This window comes from Zootoca vivipara, chromosome 12 (assembly GCF_965207765.1).
Source record: "Zootoca vivipara chromosome 12, rZooViv2.hap1.1, whole genome shotgun sequence".
NCBI lineage: Eukaryota > Metazoa > Chordata > Lepidosauria > Squamata > Lacertidae > Zootoca > Zootoca vivipara.
The window spans coordinates 21,809,340-21,837,324 of NC_142595.1; the positions used below are offsets into that span (position 1 = coordinate 21,809,340).

A 27,985-nucleotide genomic window follows, 5' to 3' on the forward strand; every position below is an offset into this window, starting at 1 on the left:
TATAATACTTAGAAAAAGGAAATATATGCTAGGGCTAAGCCCTGACAATTATTACACAGAATCATGAAAACTAATATCTCTGAACATGGGATTTCTGTCTGTCCCAAAGAGCTTGGATTTCTTGCACTTGGATGGATTAACTTATATTTCTCATTCAACAAAAGAACAGGCCAGAAAGATGAAATTATTCTCTCCCCAAGTTACGGCTCTCGTATACTCAAGTTAACCTCTTAATGCGCCCTGGCCTAAGGCAAGGCTGCCTTTTGGGTGCAGCACATAGAAGAAAAATCTCAGGATGCTCTCCCAGAGCCCAGTGGAGCAATGCACTCTGCACGTGATTGACAATGACGGAGGAAGGCAAGGCTCAGAGACCGGATGTGGAATGCTTTCCAAAGTTCAGAAGCGTCTGGGGGAAATGAGGCAGTGTGAGCCATTTGCCTTTCCACCCCTCTGCACCATTCACCACTTTCCCGCTTCCAACAAGCTGTCATTGTTAATTAGCTCTGGAGCTAAGCAACTCCGAGGAAAAACACTGGCGCCTCCCACGCTCGGGGACGACAAGATCGGATCGCTGGCTCTGGATGCGCAGCTGCCATCTGGCCTTTCGCTTGGTGCCAGATATTCCAAAATAACCCGTCACCGAGAAGGGTTTGTTTTGGTGAGCGCTGCTAATGAGAATAAAAGCCAAATGAAAAGGGAAAAGAGATGGAGGGTGAAAACAGAGCAAGATGGATTGGGCTTGGGTTTGTTTCCCCCCTGTTTTTCCCCTTTTTGTTTTCAAGGCAGGCAGCTTGCTTTTCCTTGGACGTCAGAACAAAGTTCGCTGCAAAAGGAAGGCTTGGGAGCTGCCACCAGGACCATATAACACCGGTCCTAAAGGATCTATGCTGGCTCCCAGTATGTTTCCAAGCACAATTCAAAGTGTTGGTGCCAACTTTTAAAAAGCCCTAAACAGCGGACTTCTGGTCTACCGCACAAGCTAAACGGCGAGGAAACCTTGAGCTCTGAGGTTCCCTGCTACGTGGGGGGGGGGCCGCTAGAGCGACGTGACCCCCCAGAGGAACCCCAGATTGTGCATTCTGGGGACGTGAGAGATTGGCAGTGCTCCAAAGCGACTCCTCCGCTGCCCAGTAAGCTCTTTTGGAGCCCCGAGAGCCAGCGGAGTGGAAGTAGCGGGAGCCATTTTGAGCATATCGCTACCTCCACGGAGCAAAGCTCTGAGCCGGCAGCCTGCAAGCGGTGGATTTTTCCTATCAAAAGAATATTTGAATGAACTGGGTACCATGAGTAAACGAAAGATTTAAAATTTGAACTTGGAAATTTGGGCACGGGAAGGAGATCTAAAAGGGAAGTCGATCTCCCCCACTGAGTGGGGGAAAGTTGAATTGTATATAGATCCCTGCAAAAGATTGACTTTTTGACAAGGGGAAGCCCTCCTGGAAGCTGGAGGGCGCAAAGGGAGGACAAGCAAGCCGCCATTATGACATCACAATAGAAAATAATTTGTTTTCCTTTTGGAGGCTGAGAGCAATCAACACTGGAAAGAGGCTATAAATAAGACTGGAAAATATATAAAGACTTTCTCAGTGATGCATTTAAGATTTGTAAAACAAGAAGATTAAAAAGTGAGTTTTGGAACCAGATCGGATGGGACTGTATGTATGAAGACCAGGAATTACAAAAAGCACCATTTCCTGCTCTGCTATTTGGATGAAATTTGAGAAGATTAGCATGATGGAAGATAAAATATCTGACTTTGAAGATATTGTGGGAACTAATTTTAGAACAAATTTTGGAAATGAGAGATGAGATGTGTAGCCGCAATGGAGTAACTTCAACCCCAAGGGAGAATGAAAAGATTCAAGTAGAAACATCAGCACACTCAAACCTTGAATAGACTTGAATCTTGAATTAACAGTCCTGAACCCTGAAACTAAAAAGGAAGAAGAAGAAAAGATTTCTGTTCCACCGGTGGGAGGGGGGGGGAACAAGATCTGTGCCTGATCCAAAAGTCCCTTAAAGAAGAACCAGCATGGAATGCTGCCTGCCCAGTGAGGCGGGGGCAGGAGACATGCTGGGGGCAGAACGTGTTGAATTAAAAAAAAGGGAAGAAGATTTAAGGGGAGGGGAAATGGAAAGAAGTGGGGAATAGTTAAAAAATTGGGGGATCAGCAGGCGATGAAGAGGATAGAGCAATGGGTGGAGTGGGTCAGAGTGGGAGTCGGGTAAAAGTTGCTAATTATGATATAATTGGATTGATAAAGATGGTCTGAACCTGGATTGTTATAAGGAGCTTGCTGAAACTTCTGGAGATACTGACTCCAAGGGAGGGGGAGCTGAAATAGATTTAAATGTATTAAATTTGAATAAGAAGTTGAAATTGATTGTATGGATATTTTAGGGTTTGAAATATTGGCTTTGGAGAAAAATAAAAGTAAAGGGGATTAGTCGTTAGATGAGGATGTTGGTATCGCTTAGTATCGATAAATGTTTAAATTATTATTATTGATAAATTTTTAAGATATAAGAAATGTTAGATGATTTAAGAAATATTGAGAAGTGTTTAAGATAAATGAAAATTGCATGATTTAGTTATGATAACGAACTCAATGAGGGGGATGTGAGGAAGTCTACAAAGTTAAGAAATAAGATTAAGATACAGTGGTACCTCTACTTACGAATTTAATGCGTTCCGAACGCACATTCGTAAGTCAAAAAGATTTGTAAGTCGAATCCCATAGGAATGCATTGGGAGAACAAATTCGTAAGTAAAAGCAACCCTATCTAAAAATTCGTAAGTAGAAAAAATCATATCTAAACCGCATCCAAGATGGCGGATAGAGCTCCATTCGTAAGTAGAAACATTTGTAAGTAGAGTTTTTCGTAAGTAGAGGTACCACTGTACTATATACTTTTCTTTTTTTCTTTTTCGTTTTTTCTTTTTTTGCTCTTTTTTGGCATATTTTTGTATGTTGTTTTAAAATGAATAAAAATTATTTTTTTGGGGGGGAGCCCTAAACAGCTTTGGCCCTGTATGCCTGAAGGAGTGTCTTCACCCCCATTGTTCAGCCCGGACACTGAGGTCCTCCTCCTAAGGGCCTTCTGGCAGTTTCCTCACTATAAGAAGTGAAGTTACAGGGAATCAGGCAGAGGGTCTTCTTCGTAGTGGCGCCCACCCTGTGGAATGCCGTCCTATCAGATGTCAAACAGAAAAATAACTATACAACTTTTAGAAGACATATGAATGTCTGAAGTTTTATTATGCTTTTGTATTTGTTGGAACCTGCCCAGAGTGGCTGGGGCAACCCAGTCAGATGGGTGGGGTACAAATAATGAAATTATTATTATTATTATAAGTGTGAAACATTAGACGTTGCTCTTTATCCTCAACTGAAATGAAGCTTAAATACCAATGAGAATGTAGGAATCTGCCTTCTCCAGAATCAGACCAATGATCCATCTAGCACAGCATTGGCTACCCTACCATAAGGACTAGAAACTTGCCCTTTTTAAAATGAAAGCTGCAATTTCCTCCTGATGCGCCCAATAAAATATATTCCCAACTTTCTTTTATTTTCTTTTTCACTCCCATAGAAAGGCAGTGTAGACACAGCACTTCTCCAAATCCAGCTCACCTGCAGTTTCTTCAGCTGCTGCAGTTGGTTGCGGAGGTCGCTGGCATTCTGCTGCAGGTCGTGAAGATGCAGCTGCATGTGTAGACGGGTGATGGCAGTGGGCTGCCCAGCCGGTGTCCCAGAAGTGGGTGGGGGTGGAGGACCATGTACAGGTGTCCCAACGCTGCTTCTGCTGGGGGCTGAAAGGACAGCAGGAGAGATTCATAACTTGTACAATCCAGAGTAATAGAGACTTGCAGTTGCTTTCAGTCCAATATTGAACTGGAATTATACTCTAATGCCCAGTGCAAAGCATATGTGGCTTTCACTGTAGAGATGCCAAGACCTAGACCAACATCACTCTATGACCATAGAGAATAATGGGACAAGAGCAACTCTCAATTTTTACCACAAGTTTGGACTGGTGGGGTTATTCTCCATGGTACAATTGTGTTGATCTCACAACTCACTCCATCCCAACTTTTCCTGTTCCTGTCCTTCATTTCCCCTTCCACCCCTATCTTGTGCATGACAATAGCAAGTCTCTCTGGATATGAGATCACATTCTAGTGGTCTGTATAGATATGTTTTAAGTGAATAAATAAAAGATTGAATGCCTGCGTCAATTCAGCGTAGTTTTCTAGCTTGGCTCCTGGAGCAGGAAGGAGAGGGTGAGTGAAAAGGGGCAGGTGCAACAGTGACACAAAAGTCTTAGCAGCTACATCCTTCCTCAGTACCATAGGTGCCAACTCCCAGATTGAAAAATCCAGGATCGGCACGGCATGGCACCGGAAGTCGCGCTGCGGCCATTTTGGAACTGGGCAGAATGGCACCGGAAGTTGCTTCTACGCATGCTCTGCCCATTCCCAAAATGGCCACAGTGCCGGAAGTTGCGCATCCATTTGTTTGGGTGGAAGCCCTATGTCACCAGGTCAAATAAGTATTATCATACACTCTCCAGTGAATTTTCCATGATTTTCCTTATTGCAAAAAGTCTGCGGTTTGCTTTCTGTTGGGGGTGAACAGGTTTGTTGGGCAAAGGTACCAATTTGGCCAAGTTCAGAGATAACAAAGGGGGTGGGTATCCCAGCATCACCTCTATCCAGAAGTGGAGCCAATATCAAGCCCCTCTATCTTGTGATAAGGCAGCCTTGGGGACACCAAAGCCAGATGCTCACTTACGTGCTGAAGGAGGCGTCCCTCCGTTAGTCCCTTCTGTCCTCTCACTGCAAGAAAAACAAGGATTAGACACAGAAAAGGAAGACCCACTCTTGCTATGATGGGGAGGATGTGAAGAACGACAGGGCAACAACATTGTGCATCTGTTGCAGGGATGAAAAAAGTCTACCAGCTTTGGTTTTCCAAGTTTCTAATGTTTCCAGGCTTAAATTCCATTCTCTACATTTCCACACTAATTCAAATTATTATTATTTAATTTTTTAAAAAGAAAAAACAGCCTTATAACTATTTGCCACTTTAGTGTGACCTTCTAATAAATATTTTTTGTATGCAGTTTTGTCTAATACAAACATTTTTGTAAGCAGTTTCCCTTAATACCATGCTTGCTTGCATGTTATTTTCCATAATGCATGCATTATTGTTCATATTGCTAGGTTGGCGCACAGTGTCACAAAATTCAGAGAAGTGCGAATTTCAAAGGATAGCTGTGTTTCAGTTCATGTATTGATTTGAGAAGTGCAAGTTAGTTAGTTTCTCATTAAAATGCAAACAAAGTTGAATTTCTCCTCCTTCCCCAGTGTGTTGCTTTGGGTGGTGCCTGGAAAAAGTAACTGATAAAACGGTCTGATCAGCAGAAAGGGCCGTCAACAATAAAAGGGTGGTTTTTTTGCATTCAGTCTAATCTTATTGACACAGGAAGATATAATTCAAGTCAATAAATATTTCCAATAAAAGCATTTCATATGAGAGGCAGAGCATTTATACCACAAGAATCATGAGACTGAGGAAAGGAGCAGTATTTTAGTACATGCATAAGAGAAGAGAATGTTAGGGGCTGTTTTGTGATGCAAGTTGATATACAGATGTACCTTGGAATTCGAACGGAATCCATTCTGGAAGTCTTTGAGTTTGGAAGTTTGACTTCCAAAACGTTTGACTTCCAAGGTGCGGCTTCTGATTGGCTGCAGGAGCATCTGGCAGCTGATCGGAAGCTGCGCTGGACATTTGGCTTCCGAAAATCATTCAAAAACTGGAACACTTTAACCATTATACCACAATGGTTCCCATCTCTGTGGATCTGTATATTTATACCAACCCTCACCAGGGAAATGCCTGATCCACAGACTACCCTGCCTCCTCTGTCAATGAAGAAAAATAAGAAAGCACCAAGAACATGCAATACTTGCCCCAGCCTCTTACCTAGGATTTTCTGTGTCGGAGCTTCGCATCAGGGCACTCTGCACCAGTCCTGTGAGGCTGGCAATCTGCTTCTCCATGGCTTCCATACGGTCCCTTGGTGGGGTGGGGGAGGAAAAAGGACCTGGTGAGACATGAGCTTCTTGCCCTCTTTCCTCTCTGTCCAGTTATGGAGAACCTTTTTCATCCTCTGGGGCACGTGCCAATCGTGGGTTAGGTAAAGGGACCCCTGACCATTAGGTCCAGTCGTGACCGACTCTGGGGTTGCGCGCTCATCTCGCATTATTGGCCGAGGGAGCCGGCGTATAGCTTCCAGGTCATGTGGCCAGCATGACAAAGCCGCTTCTGGCAAACCAGAGCAGCACATGGAAACGCCGTTAACCTTCCCGCTATAGTGGTTCCTATTTATCTACTTGCATTTTGATGTGCTTTCGAACTGCTAGGTTGGCAGGAGCTGGAACCAAGCAACGGGAGCTCACCTGGGTCCCATGGGTTAGCCAGAGGCAAAAGTGGACGCAGCAACTCATGTGAATTTTACCTTCGTATGGTAGGCTAATTTTTTTCACACTTGCACATGCCTCTCTATTCTCTATCCAGGCAAGAAAGACACATTATCAGAGTTCAAGGACACATTCCAGCTAGGCAAAAACACTCAAGGAGGTTGTAAGGCAAAGGCAAGCTTGGTGGGTGGCATCGCTGGGAAAGGTGTGAGGCCTGGAGAGAGTCTCAAGGGTGATAGCAAGAAGCCTGGAGTCCAAATTCTGCTCCCAACCTTCAGGTTTCCCGTCCCTAGCCTAGCGCTGTGGCAGTATGAGCAAACATGCTAGTTTATAATTATTATCTGTTTTTTTATAAACTCTTCTATCCTGCCTGTCTCTCAGCTTACAATATAAAGAAGTCAAAAACGTTAAATTCACCGCCGCGGAATATATATTAGTAAAGTAACAACAAAATGCCAGGAAAACCATCGGAAAGTCTGCATTAAAAAGAAAGCAGCACCTGAGCAAACTCAATTTATCATCCTCCATAATGCCCCCCGGAAGAGGGGCGTCTTCACAATTCAGTGAAAACCGAGGAGCAACAGAGCAAAACATTGGAGCTTCCCGAGGACATATGGGAAATGTAAGAACATTAAGAGCAGCCCTGCTGAAATCCATCCAGTTCAGCATCCTGTTTTTGACAGCAACCTAGCCAGATGCTTTTGGGAAGCCCATACCCAGGGTAAATAGGACATAGCATCAAGGGTGTTCTGTAAATCTGCTTTCCTTGTATGGAAGCCTGGCCTCCAGCAAGCCTCCATTGAAATGGCTGCTGTGGAGAAAAGGAAAGAAGCAATTTCTGAGGTGTGTGTGTGGGGGGGGGTCCCCCCCTCAATTCTGGAAGAGAATCAAACGCCAACCCCCAACCTGTTGACGTGAGTGGTTGTTGTACCACTCTGCCTATCCGATTGAGGTCAGCGCAACTTGGCCAAGATAAGGCAGCCAGCCCTTTTCTTTTCAGGGGCCATAGCTCTTGAAAAAGAGGTAGGACAGGTGTGGGGAATCTTTGCCCTCCAGATGTTGCTGAACTACAGTTCCCATAATCCTCAGGCACTGAGTGAGCTGTATTTCAGAAATATCAGGAGGGACAAAGGTTCCTCATACCTAAGATAAGGCTGACCTCATAAAGGGGGAAGGCAAACCCCCCATAAAACAGGTCTATTTGCACCAAATCTGGTGGAAAATGCGGGTTGTTTGGATTTATTTTGACTACTCTCTCCCTCAAAATGTGTATCCCAGAGACATTCCTCTGTCAGCATTCCTTGAAGGTTCTGTACCGAGGAGAAATGTCTCTATCACACACTTTCTGGTACATTAATTTCTGACAGGTCTGTGTTTGCCATTCCTTTGACCTCTCTGCTGCTTGGCTTTCACTCTCCCCCACCATCCATCTCCCCCGCAACCCGCCCTCTCTTGCTGATTCTAATCATTTCTTCCTTTCTATCTTCTGGTTATCCTAATGAGCTCTGTTCCTACCATTCCCCCTGACAACTCTACTGTCAACTCAGGAACCATCCTTGCTATAGAGATTTAGACACAGGGAGATTGAACATCAGATAAGGTACAATTTTCTTTTGCTAATCTAATTTGCCTGAAGACAAATTCTGCCTGCACCCAAAAAAGAGAATGGAAGGAGGAAGACACCGGCAAGTTCCAAAGGGTGGAAGAGAAAGGGGATGGATGGAGAGCTAGGGTGGCAGGGAATACACACAACCATTCCAACTATTTGGGATGAAAGCAGCTGGTTCTCCTGCCCTGCTGGTTCCCCAGCCCTACTGAGAATATTGCTTTTCTGTAGTCAGGTGGAAATGGGATTAAAATGGCAGCTACAAAGCATGTAATACAATGCTATTTTATCCAGCAATGCCTTTCTCCATGGCTAGCTAAGGTTCTTTTAGCATTTATCCAGAAGACAGTCTCATTCAACAAAGGCCCTTTCTAAAGTTTCCTGTTTGCGGGTTCTGCTCATTATACTTATTGTGATTGGGAGATCAGTGATTGATTGCCCCTTAATTGCCCCATGAGCAGCAGTGGTACCTTCAGGGTGTAACTCTGGGGCAGATGTCCAGGGCCCCCACTCAACAGAATGAACAAGAGGGTCCCCAAATGCAGCAGGGCTGCCTTACAAACACTGTCCCTGCTGCACCATTAAAACCATTAACCCAGTTACCTGAATGTACCACTGGCAGGCAATGAACTAAAAAGCAGGTGTTTGGGGGAGGGATAGCTAGAGGAGGTGAACACTTGAGGGGAGAAAGTAGAGGCGGCAAACTGAAGAAAGGAAGGATCAATGAGAAAGAAAGACTGGAAAAAGCAGTTACACGGGGCCTAGAGTCAGGAGGATTGTGTGCGGTTGTCAGGAAGGAAGAAGAAAGGCAATTTTTGGAATCTGGGTAGAAAAAACAAGGCAGGGAATCACGGAGGTCAAATAAGCAGGTGTACCGCTGTGCATGCAGTAAATCCAACGTAACTCATCAAAATCTCTCAGGACAATAGCAATTTTGCACAGTGCCAAATTCTGCTCCAAAGCAGCAGGTTCTGCATTTGATGTTGAAACTCAGAAAATACTTATTGAGGTGCCAGCCACCTTAAGAACGGTACTGGTGGACACCAGGAAGCGACAGCCTCCCATCTTACCTTGTTTCCGTATCCTTGGCAGGCACAGGTGAGCTGAACCCAGAAAGGGGGCGTTCCCCAGGTCCAGGGAAGAGCTCTGGGGGCCCTGAAGAGCTGGGATTCCTTGGCTTGTTGACAGGGCTTTCCATGAAGACCGAGGAGCAAGAGTCTTTGCGGAAGGTCTGGCGGACTGGAGAGGAACGGCTTGGGGGCCCTGAGTAAGGGCTGTGGGGGCTTTGGCTCTGCTGAACGTCTACCAGCCGGCCGTCGGCAATTTTCTGCGGCGATGAAGGGGGCAAGCGGAAGCCCATCCCCGGACCGTAGGTGTCGCTGTAGATCTGTGCGTTAGGCTTATATAAGCTGTCTTCCAGTTCAGACTGCAGGGCAGCAGCTGAGTAGGTGCTGAGGGAACGGACAGAGCCCCGCTTGTAGAGGCCCCCTGGGTAGGCAAAGGGGTCCCCCATCCCAGCCAGGGATTGTGTGGACGTGATGCTCAGGCGCCCTTCGTGCACCATGCTGTAGGGGTCGGCGTACAGGCCCTCGTTCTTCACGAGCACCATGTTCTTCCCGGCCATGTCTTCGTCTGGCTTGACGTCCCGCCGTTCCAGGATAGCACTTGGGCTCGGAGAGACCCCCTGGGCTGGAGGAAGGTTGGAGAGCCGCTCGCCATGGTGCACGGGGCTGCCGGCGTAGGAAGGCGGGCGCCCGCCGCTGTAGGACATGCGGGAGCGGGACGGCGAAGACGACTGGAGCACTGGTGGAGGCGATCCAGAGGTGAGGTGAGAAGCAGGTGACATGCTGTTTAGGCGCCGGGTGGGAGAGGACTCCCTGGAAGTGTAGACCATCTCTCTCTGGGAGAATAAGTGATCAGAGACAGTGAGAATGTTATAAACTCTGCCCTCCTCTACACACGGGGCCCAGGTCAAAAGTTGCAAGGAAAAGATGGGAAGAATAAAGCTGAATGAAAACCAGACTCACCTCTCATCCCTATCATCCCGACCCTACCACTTCAGACTGCAGCGGGGTAGGGGGTGTACAGAATGCCTCCCCGTGAGAAAAACCCGGTGTGTACAAATTTGGCTTACCAAAGAAAAGGCTAGACTAAAACCATTCTCCCTGGCTTAACTGATTTCTATCTGGAATGAATTTCATACCCCAGAGAACATTAAATAATGTAATCTCCCATTTGTAGAACAAAGTGGTAAAATCCTAGAACCAGTTCACCACTTTGATTGCAGTGTGAACTAGGCCTATCGGTGACGCTAATCTTATCTGATACCTCAAATTCTGCACCGAGAGCTGAATTCTGCAACGTGAATGCATTATGCAGAACAAATATAGTATTGCTTTAACTTTTTATTCACTACTCCCATAAATCTCCTGGTGCGATAGGGATGCTAAAAAGGTTTTTCCTGGCCCCACAATTCCCCCAACCCAATTTGCCAATCTTAAAACAAAAATATTGTTCATTTTTTAATTGACTGCTTCTATAGGCCTCTCAATGTGATATTGTGATGCCAAATGTTTTTTATGAAACCCACCCCCTTGCAAGAAAACCCCCAAATGTGTTATACATACATACATACATACATACATACATACATACATACAGTGGTACCTCGACTTCCGAAGGCGATCCGTTCCACGGCGCTCTTCGGAAGTTGAAACCTTTGGAAGTCGAAGCGCTTTGCGCATGCGCACGGTGAAAATACTTCCGGGTTAGCGGACTTTGGAAGTCGAAACCTTCGGAAGTTGAGGCATTCGGAAGTCGAGGTACCACTGTACATACATACATACATACATACATACATACATACATACATACATATATATTGGTCACACCCACTTTTATATGGGGCTCCCAAAGGCTTGACCACAGGTAAACACAACGCTTGGCCTGAAAAACGATAGGCAACCCTGACACAGACAGTGTAAAAGAACATATCCCAGGCATCTGCAGAACGGCTTCGCTTGCAAGGTGACCATCATCTGGATTGTGTTTAATGGGCAGGCGTTGCTGAAATGTTCCTTAGTAATCTGCCCCCCCCCCCCGGTGCACCTACCACCACACTAACATACAGTGAAGACAAAAACAGCTCAGTGGCCTTACTGCAGCCCACCGTTCTTACCCTCAGGTCTCCGTTGGTGATGTGGGATCCGGGGAAGGAAGCATAAAGGGGCTCTTTCCGGTAGATTTTGATAATGCTCCTATCCTGGATATCCCTGCAAGAACAAAGGCATTAATGGAACAAATGCATGGCAGCCTTGGTTATTATCCCAAGGGCCACCAGACTATGCACGACTATGATGGCAACAGTGACAACTGCACAGAGGCAGCCTGATGACGTCACTGGCCCACACCACAGCTGCTGGATACTATTGGGTAGGAGTCCTCCTTTTCCTTGGTATTGAGGATTTACACATCTCGATAGTTAGGAATTTTTTTAAAAATTTTTGCAGTAACCTGCTGTTGGGTTTAGATGTGTGAGTTTGTCTGCATAATTACACTTCTGGCTTTCGCACACAGACTCTGTGCACTTGCTAGTTAAGTATGGGGCTGAAATCGCAACACTCTCATCAAGAGAATGCTTGGATAAGTGGTATGAAGCAATCTGGCAGACAGCTTTGTTGGAAAAGCTAACATGGAAACTGTAGGTAGCAAGAGGCCAAAAGAAAAATGTTAACTTCTACACAGTATGGGGTAATTTTATTAAACACACAGGTAGTGAGGCACATGGGGTAGTAGTGTTTGGGGTGGGTAACATAGTTTGGAGTACTTGAACATAGTTTGGAGTACATTTTAACCCTTCAAATTGTTGCAGATATACAGTGGAACCTCAGTTTATGAACACCTCGGTTTCTGAATTTTCGGTTTATGAACACCGCGGACCCATCTGGAACGGATTAATTCATTTTCCATTACTTTCAATGGGAAAGTTCGCTTCAGTTTATGAACGCTTCAGTTTATGAACAGACTTCCGGAACCAATTACACCCATGCTTCAGTTTATGAACATTTCAGTTTAAGTACTTTGCGGACCCGTCTGGAACAGATTAATCCACTTTTCCATTACTTTCAATGGGAAAGTTTGCTTCAGTTTATGAACACTTCAGTTTAAGTACTCCGCGGACTGTCTGGAACGGATTAATCCACTTTCCATTACTTTCAATGGGAAAGTTCGCTTCAGTTTATGAACGCTTCAGTTTATGAACAGACTTCCGGAACCAATTGTGTTCATAAACCGAGGTACCACTGTAGTGTATTCCTTCCTTTTAATGAGATTTAAGCACATGATGTGTTATTTTATGGTTTTAGAGATTATGAAAATGTTTGAAATATATGCTGTGGCAAATAAACTATTTTTATTTATTTATTAAAGAGAGGATGCTGCCAGACTCCAAACGGGAGGTGAGGGTTGTGGCCCCAGAGCATACCTTTAAAGCACGCACAACCCTAAATCCTGGAAATGGCCGTTTGTTAAGGATTCTGGGAATTGTAGCTCTGTGACAGGTCAACTAAAGTTCCCAGGATTCTTGGGGTGGGGTGGGGAATGTGCTTTAAACATGCTGTAAAGGTATGGGGTGTGTATATACAGTCAGAGAGTCTACCCAAGGGCAGAAATGTGACTGCTCTCTGACCTATTAAAATGGCTTAGATGGGATATGTTAGACCAGGGTGGGGAAACCCTTGCCTGGTCTAAGGGCTGTGTTCCCTCATGTACCATCTTCTGGGAGCGCTGCATGCTTGTGGTGGGCAGGGGCAGACAAAAGTTGCATTCCATCTGCACAAAAGCCAGATGTTTTTATACGCCTCCTAACACACACACACCCATCTTTTCATCCTCTGCCCTGGCAAGTAAGAGGCATTATCGCAGTTCATTGACACCATCCGGCCAGGCAAAGCACCTGAGGAGTGTGGTCTGAGAGCAGCCCTGAGAGCTTGACCGAGAGGCCTGGAGGGTGACATTCAACCCATGAGCCAGAGGTTCTGCACCCCCGTGCTAAGAGGTTTCTGGAGAGGGTGATAAAGCAGCAATAACTAGGGAAGCACTGTGGTATAGGTGTCTCAACAATTATGCACAATGCAGAGATAATTGTGGTTTCCCCCCCTCCCTTTCTCAGAATAGCAAATTGGGGTCACCCAATTAAATTGACTGGCCGTCGATTATGGACGGACAAAAGAAGCACTTCTCCACACAGCACACCATTAATTAACAGGCTGGGTTGGCTGCCACAAGGCGTGGTGATGGCCACTGGCTTAGATGGCTTTATAAAAAGATTCACAGAGGACAGTTTTATGAGCGTCTATTAGCCCTAACAACTAAATAAATAGAGCCTCCAAGTTCAGAGGCAGTAGACATCTGAATAGTAGGCACTGGGAGCAAGCAATTAGGGAGGTCTGTTCCTTTCACGCCCTGTTTCTGAGCTAGCTGTCCCAGAGGCGTCTAGCTGTCCACTGTTGGAGACCGGATGCTGGGCTAGGTAGTTTGAGCCAGCCAGGTCCCCTGTATTCTTAATCCCTTGAGCAGGAAGGAAGAGAAGACCATTGCTGAATGCGATGGTGACAGGACTCTCTTTAGTCGCAGCACTTTTGAAAAAGAATATCTTACTGAAAGATTTTTATAGCTCTATAACAAATAATACATTTTCCCCTTCCTTCCTTCTGCTCAATCTCTTCCTTCCGCTCAATCTCTTACTCACTCAGACTGCGATCTTAACCATATCTGCTCAGAAGTAAGTCTCACTGAATTCAATGGGATGAACTCCCAGTTAGGTGAGGCTAGGACTTCAGCCTTATTTGCCAACTACATTTCTTATATTGCCCACTAGAAAGAAAGAAAGAAAGAAAGAAAGAAAGAAAGAAAGAAAGAAAGAAAGAAAGAAAGAAAGAAAGAAAGAAAGAAAGAAAGAAAGAAAGAAAAAGGTTCTCTGGGTGGTTTATAGTAAAAATGTTAAATTTGCTCCCACGGGATGTACTGATGGCCACTGACTTAAGATTGCTTTACCTTTGTTCCCGAATGGCTTAGTTGTCAAACAAATTGGCTCCCAAACACTGCAAACCTGGAAGTAAGTGTTCCAGTTTGCAAACATTTTTCGGAAGCTGAATATCCAACGCGGCTTCTGCTTGAGTGCAGGAAGCTCCTGCAGCCAATCAGAAGCCATGCCTTGGTTTTCGAACGGTTCCAGGGTCGAACAGACTCCCGGAACAGATTAAGTTTGAGAACCAAGGCACCACTGTACCACTTAATGTACAGATGATTTCCAAGTGGTTTACAAAACGTAAATACCAATTGCACAATGCGTAACCATTCAAAATACATTTAAGAGATGGCCGCACAGATTCATGGAGGATAAATCTATCAATGGCTACTAGCTATGATGGTTAAGGCCTACTTCCACTGTCTGATACAGGATGCTAGGAAGGCCAGTTGCTTGGAGTCACAGGTGGGGAGAATGCTGTAGTGATTGTGCTCTGCTTCTGGGTTTCCCATAGGAGCATCTGGTTAGCCACTGTGAGAACAGGATGCTGGAATTGTTGAACTTTGGTCCAGATGAACTCTTCTTATGTTTCTATGCTTGTAGAGGACTTCTTCCCTACTCCTCCCGCTCCTCCTTCCATCACTGGATTCACCCACCTCTTCCCACCCTCCTCCTCCTTCCTCTAGGCTTCCCATGCCCAAATTAAATTAGGCCAGTGGCCTCATTTGGCCCTTAAGGCCGCCGCAAGTTGCCCACTCTTGATTTAAAGTTTCATACAAGCACGGTGAATGGAGCTCCGGGAATGAAAAGAAAAGCACAGTATCAGGAGGAAGGGAAATAGCAGACTGGTGATATAGTCCTCTACTTGGTAGTCAATGTCACACTTCCTCCAAGCATTTAAGTAGTGCCTCCAGCAAGGCACTGCTCTCACCTGACATCCTCCAGCTCATAGAAGACGTTACGGGATTCGTCCTTGATCAGGATGGCAGTGTTGGGGGACTTGAGCATGCCCATTGTCAGCTTCTGAGGAAACATGTGGACAATAAGGGCATGCAGAGTGTCCATGCTGCTGATTTCGTGGGTGATGTGAACCCGTCTCGTTTCATCCCCAAACTGCAGGAAAAGGACACCTAGGAAAAGCGGAAAGGGTGTGTGTGAGAGACAGAGGAGACTGGAAGGAAACAGGTCAAGAAATGCAGATTATCAGTCAAAGCAACTAATGCTAGCAGAATGGAAAGATTTTGGGTTGCCCAAGACTGTTCTTCAGGTGGTAAAGTGTTAGTAGAAAGAGAGTCACAGAGTCAGAACGAGAGAATCATCTACTCACAAATGTGAACCCCACACCGACTGAAATCTCTTGGGGTGGGGAAGGGGCTACTAAATGTTTCATTCATCTCGAAAGTGCATTCAGTGGCCACTTGTAGAAGATAGCAGACAGTACTTGTGCCCAAACTCCGATATTTCTGCTAAAGAACTGGGCTTTTCCCCATCTCTCCTTCAGACATCTGGATAGCTCAGCTGGTTAAAATGTGGTGCTCATAATGCCACGGTTGCAAGTTTGATCCCTGTGTGGGACAGCTGCATACTCCTGCATTGCAGGGAGTTGGACTAGATGATCCTTTGGGTCCCTTACATCTATCCTATCCTATCCTATCCTATCCTATCCTATCCTATCCTATCCTATCCTATCCTATCCTATCCTATTATTCTGCTTCAGAAAGAACAACAAAATTCCCAAAGGAGTGAGTAGTAACTGTGTTACTCTGTTGCCACAAAACCAACAAAGGGTTATACCTAACCAAGGTCTACTCAGGGTGAACCCATTACAATTAATAGCTCTAAGTTAGTGGTGTCCATTAATTTCAACGGGTCCACTCTGAGTATGACTAACATTAGATACAACCCAAAGAGTCTTGTAGCACCTCAAAGACTAACACATTTATTATGATTTAATAATAGGCTTTTGGGGACCAGAGCCCACTTCCTCAGATGCATGGGATGGTATATATTGCTGGGCATATATAAACATGGGAACAGAGCAGGTACGGAGAACCTGGTGTTGGACTACAACTCCCATCATCCCTGACCACTAGCCATGCTAGGTAGGGCTGATGGGAATAGGAGTCTAGCAATATATCTGAAAGGCCACAGGTTCCCCACCCCTGGTGTAAAGAGAGAGAGAGAGAGAACAAAAAATAAAGAAAAAGCAGTATGGCCAGAGGAAAACGAAAACGCAAGAACACAGACCGTGATAATTATGTTACAGCTCAAACGTAAAAAATAATTACAGTGATCACTCACAAAGCAGTGCTGATGATAATAAACATCTTGGCATCGGGTTTTTATTTGGTCGGGTGTATATAAGGAAGTAGTTAGAGGCATGATTCCCTGCTGGTATCAGTTCAAAAAAGAGCCCTGAACAGGCTTTTCCAAATATTTTATTTTATTTTATTTATTTAGAAATGTTCTCCCTCAACCACCTTGAGTTAATTTGTTGAGCGAGCGATAATTTGTAATATAAACAGAAACAAGCAAGTAAATTACTAAAGGAGTAGTACTAATAGTAGTAGCAGTAGCAGTGGTATTTCCGTGCCACCCCATAGCCAGCTATCTGGGTAGCATATATAAAAATGGTTAAGATAAAAATACGGACCAGGGGTTGCCTACCAGATGTGGCTGGCCTCCAGCATCCCTGACCATTCAACAAGCTGGCTAGAGCTGACGGGAGTTGCAACTTCTGCATGGCAACATAATGGGAACCCCAGGTATGAACAGTAAGAAGACTAGCTTCAGTTATGCATAGCAGCAGAGACTATGCGATTAAACTATACACAAACACAGGTTTTTAAAAAGAAGCCAAAACCTCAAAATCTGTTGTTGTTGTTTTCAAAGATACGCAGTCTGCTAAACTTCACCAACCTGGTACCCTCCAAAAGTTTGGGGGCTACAACTCCTATCAGCCCCAGCCAGCATGGGATTTGTAGTTCAAAATACAGTGGTCCCTCGACTTATGAATTACTCAACATCCGCAGGTTTCGACTTACGAACGGGACAAATGGCCGCACGCTTACAAATTTTCCTACATCCAAACGGAAACCATTGGCAGCTTTAAATGCGGCTTTTTTGAGTAACAAATTTTTACATGCAGTTTTTTCAACTTATGAATTTTTCTGAATTTTTGTTCCTATGGGAAGCCGTGTTTTGACTTCCGAACTTTTTGACCTACGAACGCGCATTCGGAACAGATTAAGTTCGTAAGTCGAGGGACCACTGTAGATGGAAGGCATCAAGTTAGCAAAGGCTGTGTGCCTCTAACCTGGGGAACTGCGGTTGTCCTGTCAACCAACCCTTAGGACTGCGGCTTCTGTTGCTGAATTTCAGGTCAGCTCTGAGTAAGAGCTCCCTCATTCGTGATTTGATTATGGATGAGGAGGGCCATCGGGTCTGTGTCATTGAGACCTGGGTGGGTGAGCAGGGCAGAGTTGGTCTCATCCAGTTGTGCCCACCTGGGTTTTCGGTGCGGCATCAGGGTGGGACTTAAAGATCGGGGAGGGAGTGTTGCTGTGGTTTATAGAGATTCAATTTCTCTCTCCAAGCTCTCTGTCCAGTTGCAGGGAAAGTATCTAGTGCTCCTGGCACTGGGCAATCGGGACATATTAGGGATTCTGTTGGTTTACCACCCATCTGGCTGCCCATAAGTATGAACTGACAGAGCTAGTTTTGGAGGCGGTGTTGAGGATTCCCAGACTGATGGTTCTGGGGGACTTCAACATCCATGCCAAGGCGACTGGCTCTGGGGTGGCTCAGGATTTCATGACTGCCATGAAAACCATGGAGCTGTTCCAACATGGCACCAGACCAAAACAAAACATGTGGCAGGCCACACTTTGGGCCTTGTTTTCTCAACTGGGCAGGAAGAGGGGGATCTGAAAGTGGGGAGTATTGACACCAGTCCCTTGTCATGGCCACATCACTTCCTGTTGAGATTTAGGCTTTTGGTACCTTTTACCCTCTGCAACCACAAAAGGTACCTGGAGCAAAATAGCTTCAACAGCAGGTACCCCTGAGCCCCACAACAGACACAACAAGGGTGACAAAAGTCGGCTTTCTCAACAAGTAGATCTGTCTAAAATCAGGATACATCTCTGCTAACTGGGGATGCTTGAGAAACAGTTCCTACCTGGAGACCGGAGTTTTGTTTGGCTGGTGGAACGGGACAAAGGCAAGCTTTGCCGGAACCGGTTCATCCTGTTAAACCCAATGGGCAGCTCAGCTTCAGACATGGTTTCCAGAGACTCGGCAGAAGCAAAGGAGAGTTTGGCTTGATCGGCCAGGCCAGGCTGAGAGCCCTGTGAGTGACGGGAGCTTCGGGTCTGAAAGGTAAAAGAAGAGAGACAGAGCAACATGATTATGGAGAGCAAAGTGTTCTTTTTCTAGAAATGTGGCATTGAACAGATTTCAAACGTGTCACCTCTTTCCAATCACCTTTTTTAAAATAACATTTTTGATCATGAAGTATTTCGTGTGCCATGAAATGCAGCAGCGGAAAACATCCCTAAATGGTTTTTATTTCCTGCAATATATATACATATCAACGCCCAAACATATCTGTCCTAATCTCTGGCAATTGATATAGGGATTCAAAGTATAGCTACAAGCTTCAGCTGGTTTAGTGTAGGTAGATTATTATTCAACTAACAATCCAGTTACTTCACTGATAGGGGTTGATTTTAACTCAGGAACATTTCATTTCATGTAGCTTTGCATTAGCAGCATGCCTGTTTAATATCTTTGGCTATTTTTGGTTCTGGTGCACTGCTGCAATTATTACAGTGGAACAGGAACTGAAAAAGAATATATTGATGGTGGCGTTTCCTTCTTACGACGAGAGCTGCAGAGTTAGAAATAAATAAATTATTGTGCTGACTTCAGTATCTTTAAAAAAACAAACAAAAACCCCAAACATAAAGCGAAACCCTATACTGAGGTTTTGCATGGTGTGAAATTTATATAAATTTAATCAATTATATGACCGGTCTATTAAAAAAAACAGATGATTAATCAAATAGAGATTCATTAATTGGTAAACAGCCCTTGCTGGAATAAACTCCTGCCTCATGGAGGGAGTCCATCTCAATTAATCTAGTCAAGTGTTCATCCAATTTGCTCTTAATGATACAAGGTGATGAAAATTACACAGACACTCTCTCTCTCTCTCTCTCTCTCTCTCTCTCTCTCTCTCTCTCTCTCTCTCTGTCTGTCTGTCTCTCTCTTTTCTTGGCAACCTGTTCCAGTGCTCCATCAACCATACAGTTAGCTTGAGCCTACATTCAGCACACTCTCATTTCTTGCCTTCTTTGCCCTTCTCATCCCAGTAACTTCCTTCCTCCAATTTACATTGCCTTTCTAATCTGTCCAAGGTGGCTTGTGCCCCCAAGGCATAGGGACACGAGCTTATGGGAGCAAAAGACGACACACAGAGACCAGGGCTAGGCTAAAACATGGCCACAACTTTTTATTCACTAGAATAATAGTGGAGGTTTGGGTGAGGCATTGGGACAAGGATCCTAATATCAGACAGCTCACTTGCTGACCAATGCCTCTCTCACACACCCAGCCCACTGACTGGGAGCTGACAGGGAGTTTTGGGGGTGTTAGGTGTGGCCTACCTCGGTGTGGGCCATTCCAGTGGGCCACTGTCTGCAGCATGGGCGAAAGGCAGCTAGCCTCGGGCCCCTGAAGTGGAGTGGAGGATTTAGGGCAGCTCCACCCAAGACTCCTTATAGAAATCCCCCTTTTTTGTGGACCCTGGCCCATCGCCCTGCCATGCCAGCACCTAAAGTTATGATACTCCAGTCCTGAATAACTGTGATTGGCTCCTGTTCAGTCGGCCCATCTATGGTGCTGCACCATCAGAACAAAGGGGACCTGCCACAGATGACGACAAGTGGGCAGAGCCCACATGCCGAAAGAGACAGGCTGGAGCATTTACTTGAGTGCAGACCTACTCTGCTGGTGGAGAGGACTCCAGTCCAACACAACATGGCACACAGGACCCTTTCCTTGCAAGCATTTAAGAACAGACCAATGGCCCACCTGGGCCAGCATCCTGTCTTGTACAGTGACCAAACAGATGCCTCTGGGCAGCCGCAACACAGGGCACAAAGGCAAGAGCATATATCCATCATGACTAGTATCTACTGATACTAGGCCTCCCCTCCACTGATTTGTTTGAAACTAAGCTAGAGGCCATGGCTACACCTAGTAGCACCGAATTCCACAAATTAATGGCATGCACCAGGCAAGCCATTTTTCATTTCTAAGGCAACAGTAGATAGAGGAGGGCAGTTCCATCCTTCATCAGTCTCTTGTGGTTTCAAGGCAGCTTGCATCTTAAAACATCAGACTGGTAGGGGAGGAGCTGCTGCTGAGCGGATATATTTTGCAAGCAAGTGAACCATCACGTCATCTCTAGCTGCATGTGCTTAGGACACTGAAATCCTACCAAAGTGCCTGAAGTTGGGGCAAACATTGCAGAGGAACTGAGCCCCCCACCCCCCAATTTAGAAAAGGGGGAGGCTCAGAGTACCACAACTACATTTTCGACCTGTATCTGTATGTAGCACCATAGCAGCACTTTGAAGCTATTACGCTACAGCAGAAATGGGGAGCCTGCGGAAATTGAGTAATTCCCACCATCCCTGGCCATTAGCCATGTTGGCTTGGATTGGTGGAGCCCTATGACATCTGGAGAGTCATTGGTTCCTCATCCCTGTACTTCAGGCATGGGCTGATCACTCTGTTGAGTTGCTACCTCCTCCTCCTTTTAGGGAACAAAACACCTTGCAGATATTTGTCTAAAGTGCAATGAGTGCGCCCCACTGGGATGCAGGGCACTTTTTCACCCAGCAGCAGGAGGGGGTGACAGAGGCACCAAGGGTCAGGACAGGTGGACTTCCATACCCCAGGACCAGAGCAATTGCTTGCAAAAGCCTTGTTGGTCCTGGGACTCATTTCTTTTCTGCCCACACTATCGATAACACCAGGAAAGGCAGAATTAGCGGACAGACAAGTCAGATAACCTTTGAAGTTGCAGGAGGCTGGCTATCCATTATGCCCGGGGAAACAGCTCCGGGGAGACATAAAGGGGCCCATTGTGATGCTTGAAGGGAAGCGCGATAGAGGTTTATGGCTGCACGGAACAGGCAAAAGTAATGGGCATGGAGTCCCAGCAGTAAGGAACAGTAATATGCCAAGAGTCCCATTTCGCGTGAATGACCGTATATCTTCCCGGTACGAAGATGCCATTTCCACAGGGGGGGTCGCGAGGGGGAAGAGCAATGCTGCGTGCAGCACACGCTAAAACAGCATGCTGGTTTAGTAAAAGATATCATGTTCTTTGCTGACTCTAGGCCAGTTGATGCAATCAGTAAAATCGAGATGCAAAGTTATTTTCTGGACTGAACCGCTCCTGCCTGTAAGTGTGGGGGTTGCTTGTATAAAAGTGTTCCAATTACAGGCGATGAGGCAGGGGAGCCCTCAATTAAATCCACAAATTGCAGCCCTTAATCCCTAGTTAGTATCTGACTCATGCCCATCCCCACATATACGAAGACCACTTGCCAGAAACTGCAGGAGGGCGCTTTTGTGCTCAGATCCTACTTGTGGGCTTCCCAAAGGCATCTGGTTGAGAACAGGATGCTGGACTAGATGGGCCACTTGGCCTGATCCAGCAGGCCTCTTCTTGTGCTCTTCTGTATAATATCAGAGCCAGATTTAGGGGAGCACGGCCGGTTTGGTAGCACAGAGCGTCGAGTATTACGGGTGCCCCAACTATTATTTAAAGTGGGGTGCAAGAAGCGAGGGCACTGAATTTTGGCATTGCCCAGGGTGCTGCTGAAATTTGAGACCCCCACTGTAAAATACGATACCTAAAGGATACAGCACAAAAAATAAGGGGTGTGTGCCTCCTCTGCCCCCCCTAGTAATTTGAGTTCTACTGTTAATTCATAGAAGGACTGAAATTCGTACCCAACAAGCTAATTTTTATGAGCCAATATCTTTATTTATTTTAAAGGGACCATTCAAACATTTGGTTACCCACTGCAGCCTGAAGGTCAAACAGGACCCTTAAACGCATTGTGTTGCTCGCAGTATAAACTGCACTGGCAGGTTCAGGTTTTTGTTCCTCGGAAGAACACCCACAATAGAAAGCAAATGGGAAAAGGTTGTGTGTAGCAGGTTTAAAGCTTCTAAGCTTCTCCAAAGGTAAATTTGAACACTATCTTAGCCCTACAGCTTTGCCTGGGGCTTATTCTGCCCATTATAGAAACACGGCACTGATTAACAGGACTGTTTTTCACAGTTCCTTGGGCTGCATAAGTGCAGAAAGTTACTATGAGCACATGATTCAGCATCTTGACAAAACTTTACGGCTATCAAAGAGAAACAGTGGATGGAAAATGCCTGGTGGGATCTCAGTGGGGGGACTTTGGGCAATCAGGGTAATGGGGCTTTTGTCCACAGCCTGTTCCTATAAAGTTCCTCTCGAGTAGTAAAAAAAGATTACTGGTCAAATTTATACAGGGCACAGAATTCATGTGCGTGTGCATGCGTGTACATACATGGGTTTTTTGGTTGTTGTTGTTGGTTTTTTTTTTTTACTCTTCCTTGCTTATTTACAGCTTTGGATAAAACGTGCACTCCTGGGTCTCCTGCACCACTTTAAACAGAAAAAGAGCATTAAAGGACAGCTTTGAAATCACTTCAAAGTGAACCACCACAGAAGTCTATGTGGTATGGCAGCTAAACAGATGATGTGTATGTCTCTTTGTGTGTGTGTGTGTGTGTGTGTGTGTGTGTGTGTGTGTACGCTTATTCCAAGAGAGCTGTATTATGGCTCTGACTTGCCATTTTCCAGCTGCTTGTTCATATATCCCAGATGAGTCTGCTAGAGAGCATGCAGAGAGAATGCTCTGTGGCTCCACCCTAAGGCAGCTTGCACCAACAGTCCCATTCACTTCAAAGCTGTTCGCATCAAGTAATTGTATCCTACTAGCTTGGTGCAGTCTCTTAATTAAACTCAGATTCAAGAAATAGGACTCTTCTCTCCTCCCTGAGACCATCTGGGCCTATTTCCTTTAATATGGCCTTGGCATCTGTACTATTTAGTATACTTATATGCTGCTTCTGAGAACAGCTTATCGGGGGCTTTCATGCCATCTCCCACCCAGGCTGGAATCTGCATCACTTTTTCACAGCAACAGCAAACAAAGGCTGTCAGATCATTCTCTGGCCCCTCAGGTGCTTTTTAAAATTGTAAATTATTTAAATACCGAGTGAACAAGAGCCGCACTGAAAAGCATTTTAGAACACAGACTCCCTGGAAATTGCAAGATTATACACAAGGCCTTTTACCATCTGTTGAATTCCCCCCCCCCCCCCATTGCAGATGTAGAACTTTAAGGTAGAAAAAGAGAAGGGAAAGGGAAAAGGAGTAAGGGTTGTATTGTGGAGACTTGGATTATTTGTTTTATTTGTTCATAGTCATAATAAAAAAACACTCCAAAGTAGTGAGCAACATTACCTATTTTGAAAGCATAACCTTGGCTAGGGAACTGTATTGCAAAATTCAGAGAAGCACTTGTTTAAAAAGATGGCCGTGTTTCAGATTTTGATTGTTTTGCAAAGTGTGGATTGGGACATTTAGGCAAACCTACCTAAGTTGGACTACAACTCCCATCAGCTACAGTCAGAAAGATCAAGGATGGTGGAAGTTGTAGACCAACATCTGGTTCCTTGCTCCCTGCTTTGAAGGGTTGAATAGCTGCTCACACTAGGTGAAGAACTGGCATTCTATTCATGCACTCCCTATTTTCCATTGCAATTCTTTATGTCCCAGAGCTTTCTAGAAACAAAAGCAGGCTTGGCAGGGATTTGTTTATAAATGTCCATATTTATAAATGCTTCATTCTCTGCTGGGCACATAGCATAACCTGATCTAGCTTATAAAACCAGATTTAGAACAACTGTGAGAGGTCGGGTGGGCGGGAACCCACACAAGTCAATCTATTACAACTCACATTGTGATAAAACAGCGATGAGCTCCTGCTGAACTAAAGCTCAGTTCTCTAAGCATGAGAAAACTAGACTACTTGATGGATGGTTTAAAATAGCTTCCTATTTAAAGAGGAAGTTATGGCTCAAGAGATGGTGCCACCTTCCATATTATGTGCAGAATTTCTGTGTGCCAGGAGCCATGGTCAGCATTAATACTCTGCTCTCAATCTTTAGCCCGCTAATGGACATTATACCGCTGTCCACATTTCTCAGAGAGTAACTACTCCTCGAGGGTCTCCCCTGACATCTTCCAGGGGTTAATACTCCTCATGGTACCTTTTCAGACCCTTTGAATAATGTCATTTCTCATGTCTGAATGTAGCCCAGTTTCAGAACAGCCACACAAGCATTTCAAACACAAGATTTGCATCGGTAGGGAAGCTACTCAGCACCCAGAAGATGCAGTGTTTGTGTGGCTCCATTTTATCTTTTAAAAACACACAAGCACACAAAAAGAGAAGCTTTTTCTTGTCAGCAAATGCTAGCTGAGAACAAACAACTACTGGAATAAGCAAGCTGAGGAGATGTGTCGCTGGCAGGGAGGAGGGACACTAATATTTTGAAACCAGATTTTAAAAGGAAAAGGAAAGGAAGAAGGGGAAAGAAATCAATATTGAAATGATAACAGCCATAATCATCGTTTAAATGAGGCATTAATTGGAGAGTTTAATTATTCCTGTGGGGTGGCACAGAAAATGTTCTCTCCGTAAATAATTTACCGTAAAATTGGCTGCAATTTGTCTGTCTCTCTCAACGTTGTTGCCAACATGGAGCTTTGAAATTTCCCAACCTTCAAGGAACAGCTTGCAGTAGGGGGCTGAAAGGCACAAAACTCCTTCACTGGTTTGGTGTGGCATGGGATAGGCTCTGAACCTTGTAGGTTTTGGTGTGGGAGGAAAGATAGATTATGGAAAGATATATTATGGCTATATTGAGGAGGAGCCATAGCTCAGCAGAAGAGGACATGGTATGCATGGAGAAAGGCCCCGGGTTCAATCCTTTGCAGCAGTGGCTGGCACCTGCTGGAAGTGGTGGGCCAGAAGGCAAGGAGGCCAACAGGTGGTGGAGCAAATGCCATCAACAGACAGAGCCAATTAATTCTAGTTTTACCCCCATGATCCTCGCCGTTGAGTTGAATAAAGGCAACACTGAAAGTAAGGAGGAGGAAGTTGATAGCTGATGCCATCGCCGGACAGGCTGTAAATAAGAAGATGGCTTGACGGCAGACTGAAGTTACGGGGATACTATTCCATTTGTCCTATTGGACAGGTCTCCACTGATCCCCCAGATGTCTCAGTAGGACTGGAAGACACCCTGTCACGAGTAGACAATACTGAGCTAGTTGGAACAATGGTCTGATTCGGTATAAGGCAGGTTCCCTAGCTTAGCTAGCTTCACAGGTTACAACTGAGGCCTAGTTCAGATATTATCAAGCCAACTTGCAATTGTATAAAGCAATTTTCTATGCTGCATGTACACAGTTGCCCAATTTGAGTAATTATTCCCCTTGGAAAAAGCTGGATTTATTTATTTACTTATTTATTTAACAAAATGCATACACCATTTCTCCAATGAAAATAGGGACATCCTATAATAATAATAATAATATAATAATAATAATAATAATAATTAATAATAATAATACCCCACCCATCTGACTGGGTTGCCCGAGCCACTCTGGATGGCTTCCAACATACTGTATATGAAAACACAATTAAATATAGTGGTCCCTCGACTTACGAATGACTCGACATCCATAGGTTTCGACTTACGAACGGGACAAAATGGCCGCACGCTTATGAATTTTTCTACATCCAAACGGAAACCGTTGGCGGCTTTAAATGTGGTTTCCTCGACTTACAAATTTTTCCATATGGTTTCCTCGACTTACGGATTTTTCCGAATATTTTTTTCCTATGGGAAGCCGTGTTTCGACTTATGAGCTTTTTGACCTACGAATGTGCATTCGGAATGGATTAAGTTCGTAAGTCAAGGGACCACTGTATTAAAAAAAAAACTTAGCTATATACGGCTTCCTTCAGATATCTTCTAAAGGTTGTATAGTTACTTATCTCTTTGGCTTGGGGGCTGTATAACTCGCAAACCCTCCAACGTTTCTCTAATGAAAATAGGGACGTCCTATGGAAAAGCAGGACATTCTAGGATCAAATCAGAAACCAGAATGGCTTCTGTAAATCTAGGACACTGTCCCTGGAAAACAAGGACACTTGGAGGGTCTGCTGACTGTAATAAAACTTGCATGTGGGGAGGCGTGTGTGTGTGTGTGTGTGTGTGTGTGTGTGTGTGTGTGTGTGTGTGTGTGTCAGTTTAAAAAGCAGTATTTAAAACATTCGAAAGATCATTAAAAATCAACAGTAAACTAATGAGAGATTAAAACACAGGTCAACACTACACACATCTGGACAGGCCTGCCTAACCAAAAAACACATCAAGTAGGCACTGAAATTAAGTATCTCAGGTTTGAAAGGCCTGTCAGAATAATACTGTTTTTAGAAGATGACTGAAGATGAACAAGATTAGTTCCTACTGGCAAGGAGTCCCACAGGGCAGGGTCTGCCTCAGTAAAGGCCTGGATCCTTTTAAAGGCCAGCTGAATCTCAGGGACATGTGGGACTCTAAATGGTGCCCAAAATCTACCACTTGGAAGCAGCTGCCTCATTTTACCTCATGTCCTTTGCAAACACAGGATAAAAATGGTCACCATGCGGATTGCAACTGTCAGCTCTGACTTTTAACCTGAGGCTTTCTGTCTTAGTGACTTTATAAATAATTGATTCTGCTTTGATCCCTTGTTTAAGCTGAAACCTTGCATACATCCTTATCTTTGAAATAAACTAAAAAAACTCAGATATTTAAATTCAGGCATCTCCCAAAGGTATCTCCCATCATCAAACCATCTTCAAGATTATCTCTGAGCAGCTGTTTTTGAATCTGAGACAAAGCTTTGCCCGTCTACATCAAGCGAGCAATCTGTTTTTTTTCCTCCCCGTCTCCCTGATAGCTTACTTCATTGAGAAAAGAAAAAAAGAAGAAGCATAAAGAAGGGGAAGAAGAGGGGGAAAGCTGATACAGCCGTATTTTGACAATGGTGTGGGGGTTTTTCAGTCAAAGAGCAGCCGTTGCTATGCTCTCAGCTTGGTTGTTAAGGGGCTTGGCACACGTGCATGGCAAAATGTCAGGGTAGCTGACTTGATGGTACTTTCTCAAATCAGTGGAGGTTAATCTATCACAGAATTGACATTGTTTCGGTTTTATCAGGTGGAACACTCAGGGGGGAAAAAATTAAGGCTTAATATATGCCAGAATTCAAAATAAATCAAGGCTTTTAGGCCCAGAGCTCTCCCCACCCCCGCTCCAACCTCCAAATGCCGGCCACAAAATACACCTCTTTCTGGATACTGATGGGGTTCCTTCTCATGTTACCTCAGCGGTGTGGGAACTGCTTCTTCGTGGCGATCCCACACTGCTGCAGTAAGCATCTGTATATTGAACCATGTGGGCAGGACCAATCGTGTGAGTCTCTCTCGCCTGATCCTCCTCCTCCTTCTTGGCTGGTCGATCGGGGCTATAGCCAGCCTTCCTTGCTAGATGGGGCTGCCACATTTCCAGGAGGGGCTTCAAAGAAATGAATGGAAAATCAGTTATATCCTCACAACCAACATAAAACATCTACAACTCTTGTCACCTGAGCTGAATAAGAGCAATTGGCTTGAAAGTCCGG

General features: G+C 45.0%; 1 protein-coding gene across 10 annotated transcripts in view; it reads right to left on the reverse strand.

Annotated features, from left to right (window-relative positions):
- The window catches only part of SRCIN1 (SRC kinase signaling inhibitor 1), a 263,545-nt gene that overhangs the window by 45,671 nt on the left and 189,889 nt on the right, over positions 1-27,985 (reverse strand). For 7 of the 10 annotated variants that reach the window (XM_088655243.1, XM_088655247.1, XM_088655246.1 and 4 more), the window contains 8 exons: positions 27,688-27,879; positions 18,305-18,497; positions 15,056-15,254; positions 11,275-11,368; positions 9,167-9,996; positions 5,994-6,086; positions 4,797-4,840; positions 3,636-3,814 (listed from right to left, as the gene is read on the reverse strand). In XM_088655243.1, the coding sequence (XP_088511369.1) occupies positions 3,636-3,814; positions 4,797-4,840; positions 5,994-6,086; positions 9,167-9,996; positions 11,275-11,368; positions 15,056-15,254; positions 18,305-18,497; positions 27,688-27,879 (1,824 nt within the window). The remainder of the gene's footprint in view (positions 1-3,635; positions 3,815-4,796; positions 4,841-5,993; positions 6,087-9,166; positions 9,997-11,274; positions 11,369-15,055; positions 15,255-18,304; positions 18,498-27,687; positions 27,880-27,985) is intronic. The other 3 variants (XM_088655240.1, XM_088655244.1, XM_060281447.2) reach the window with 1 other exon arrangement.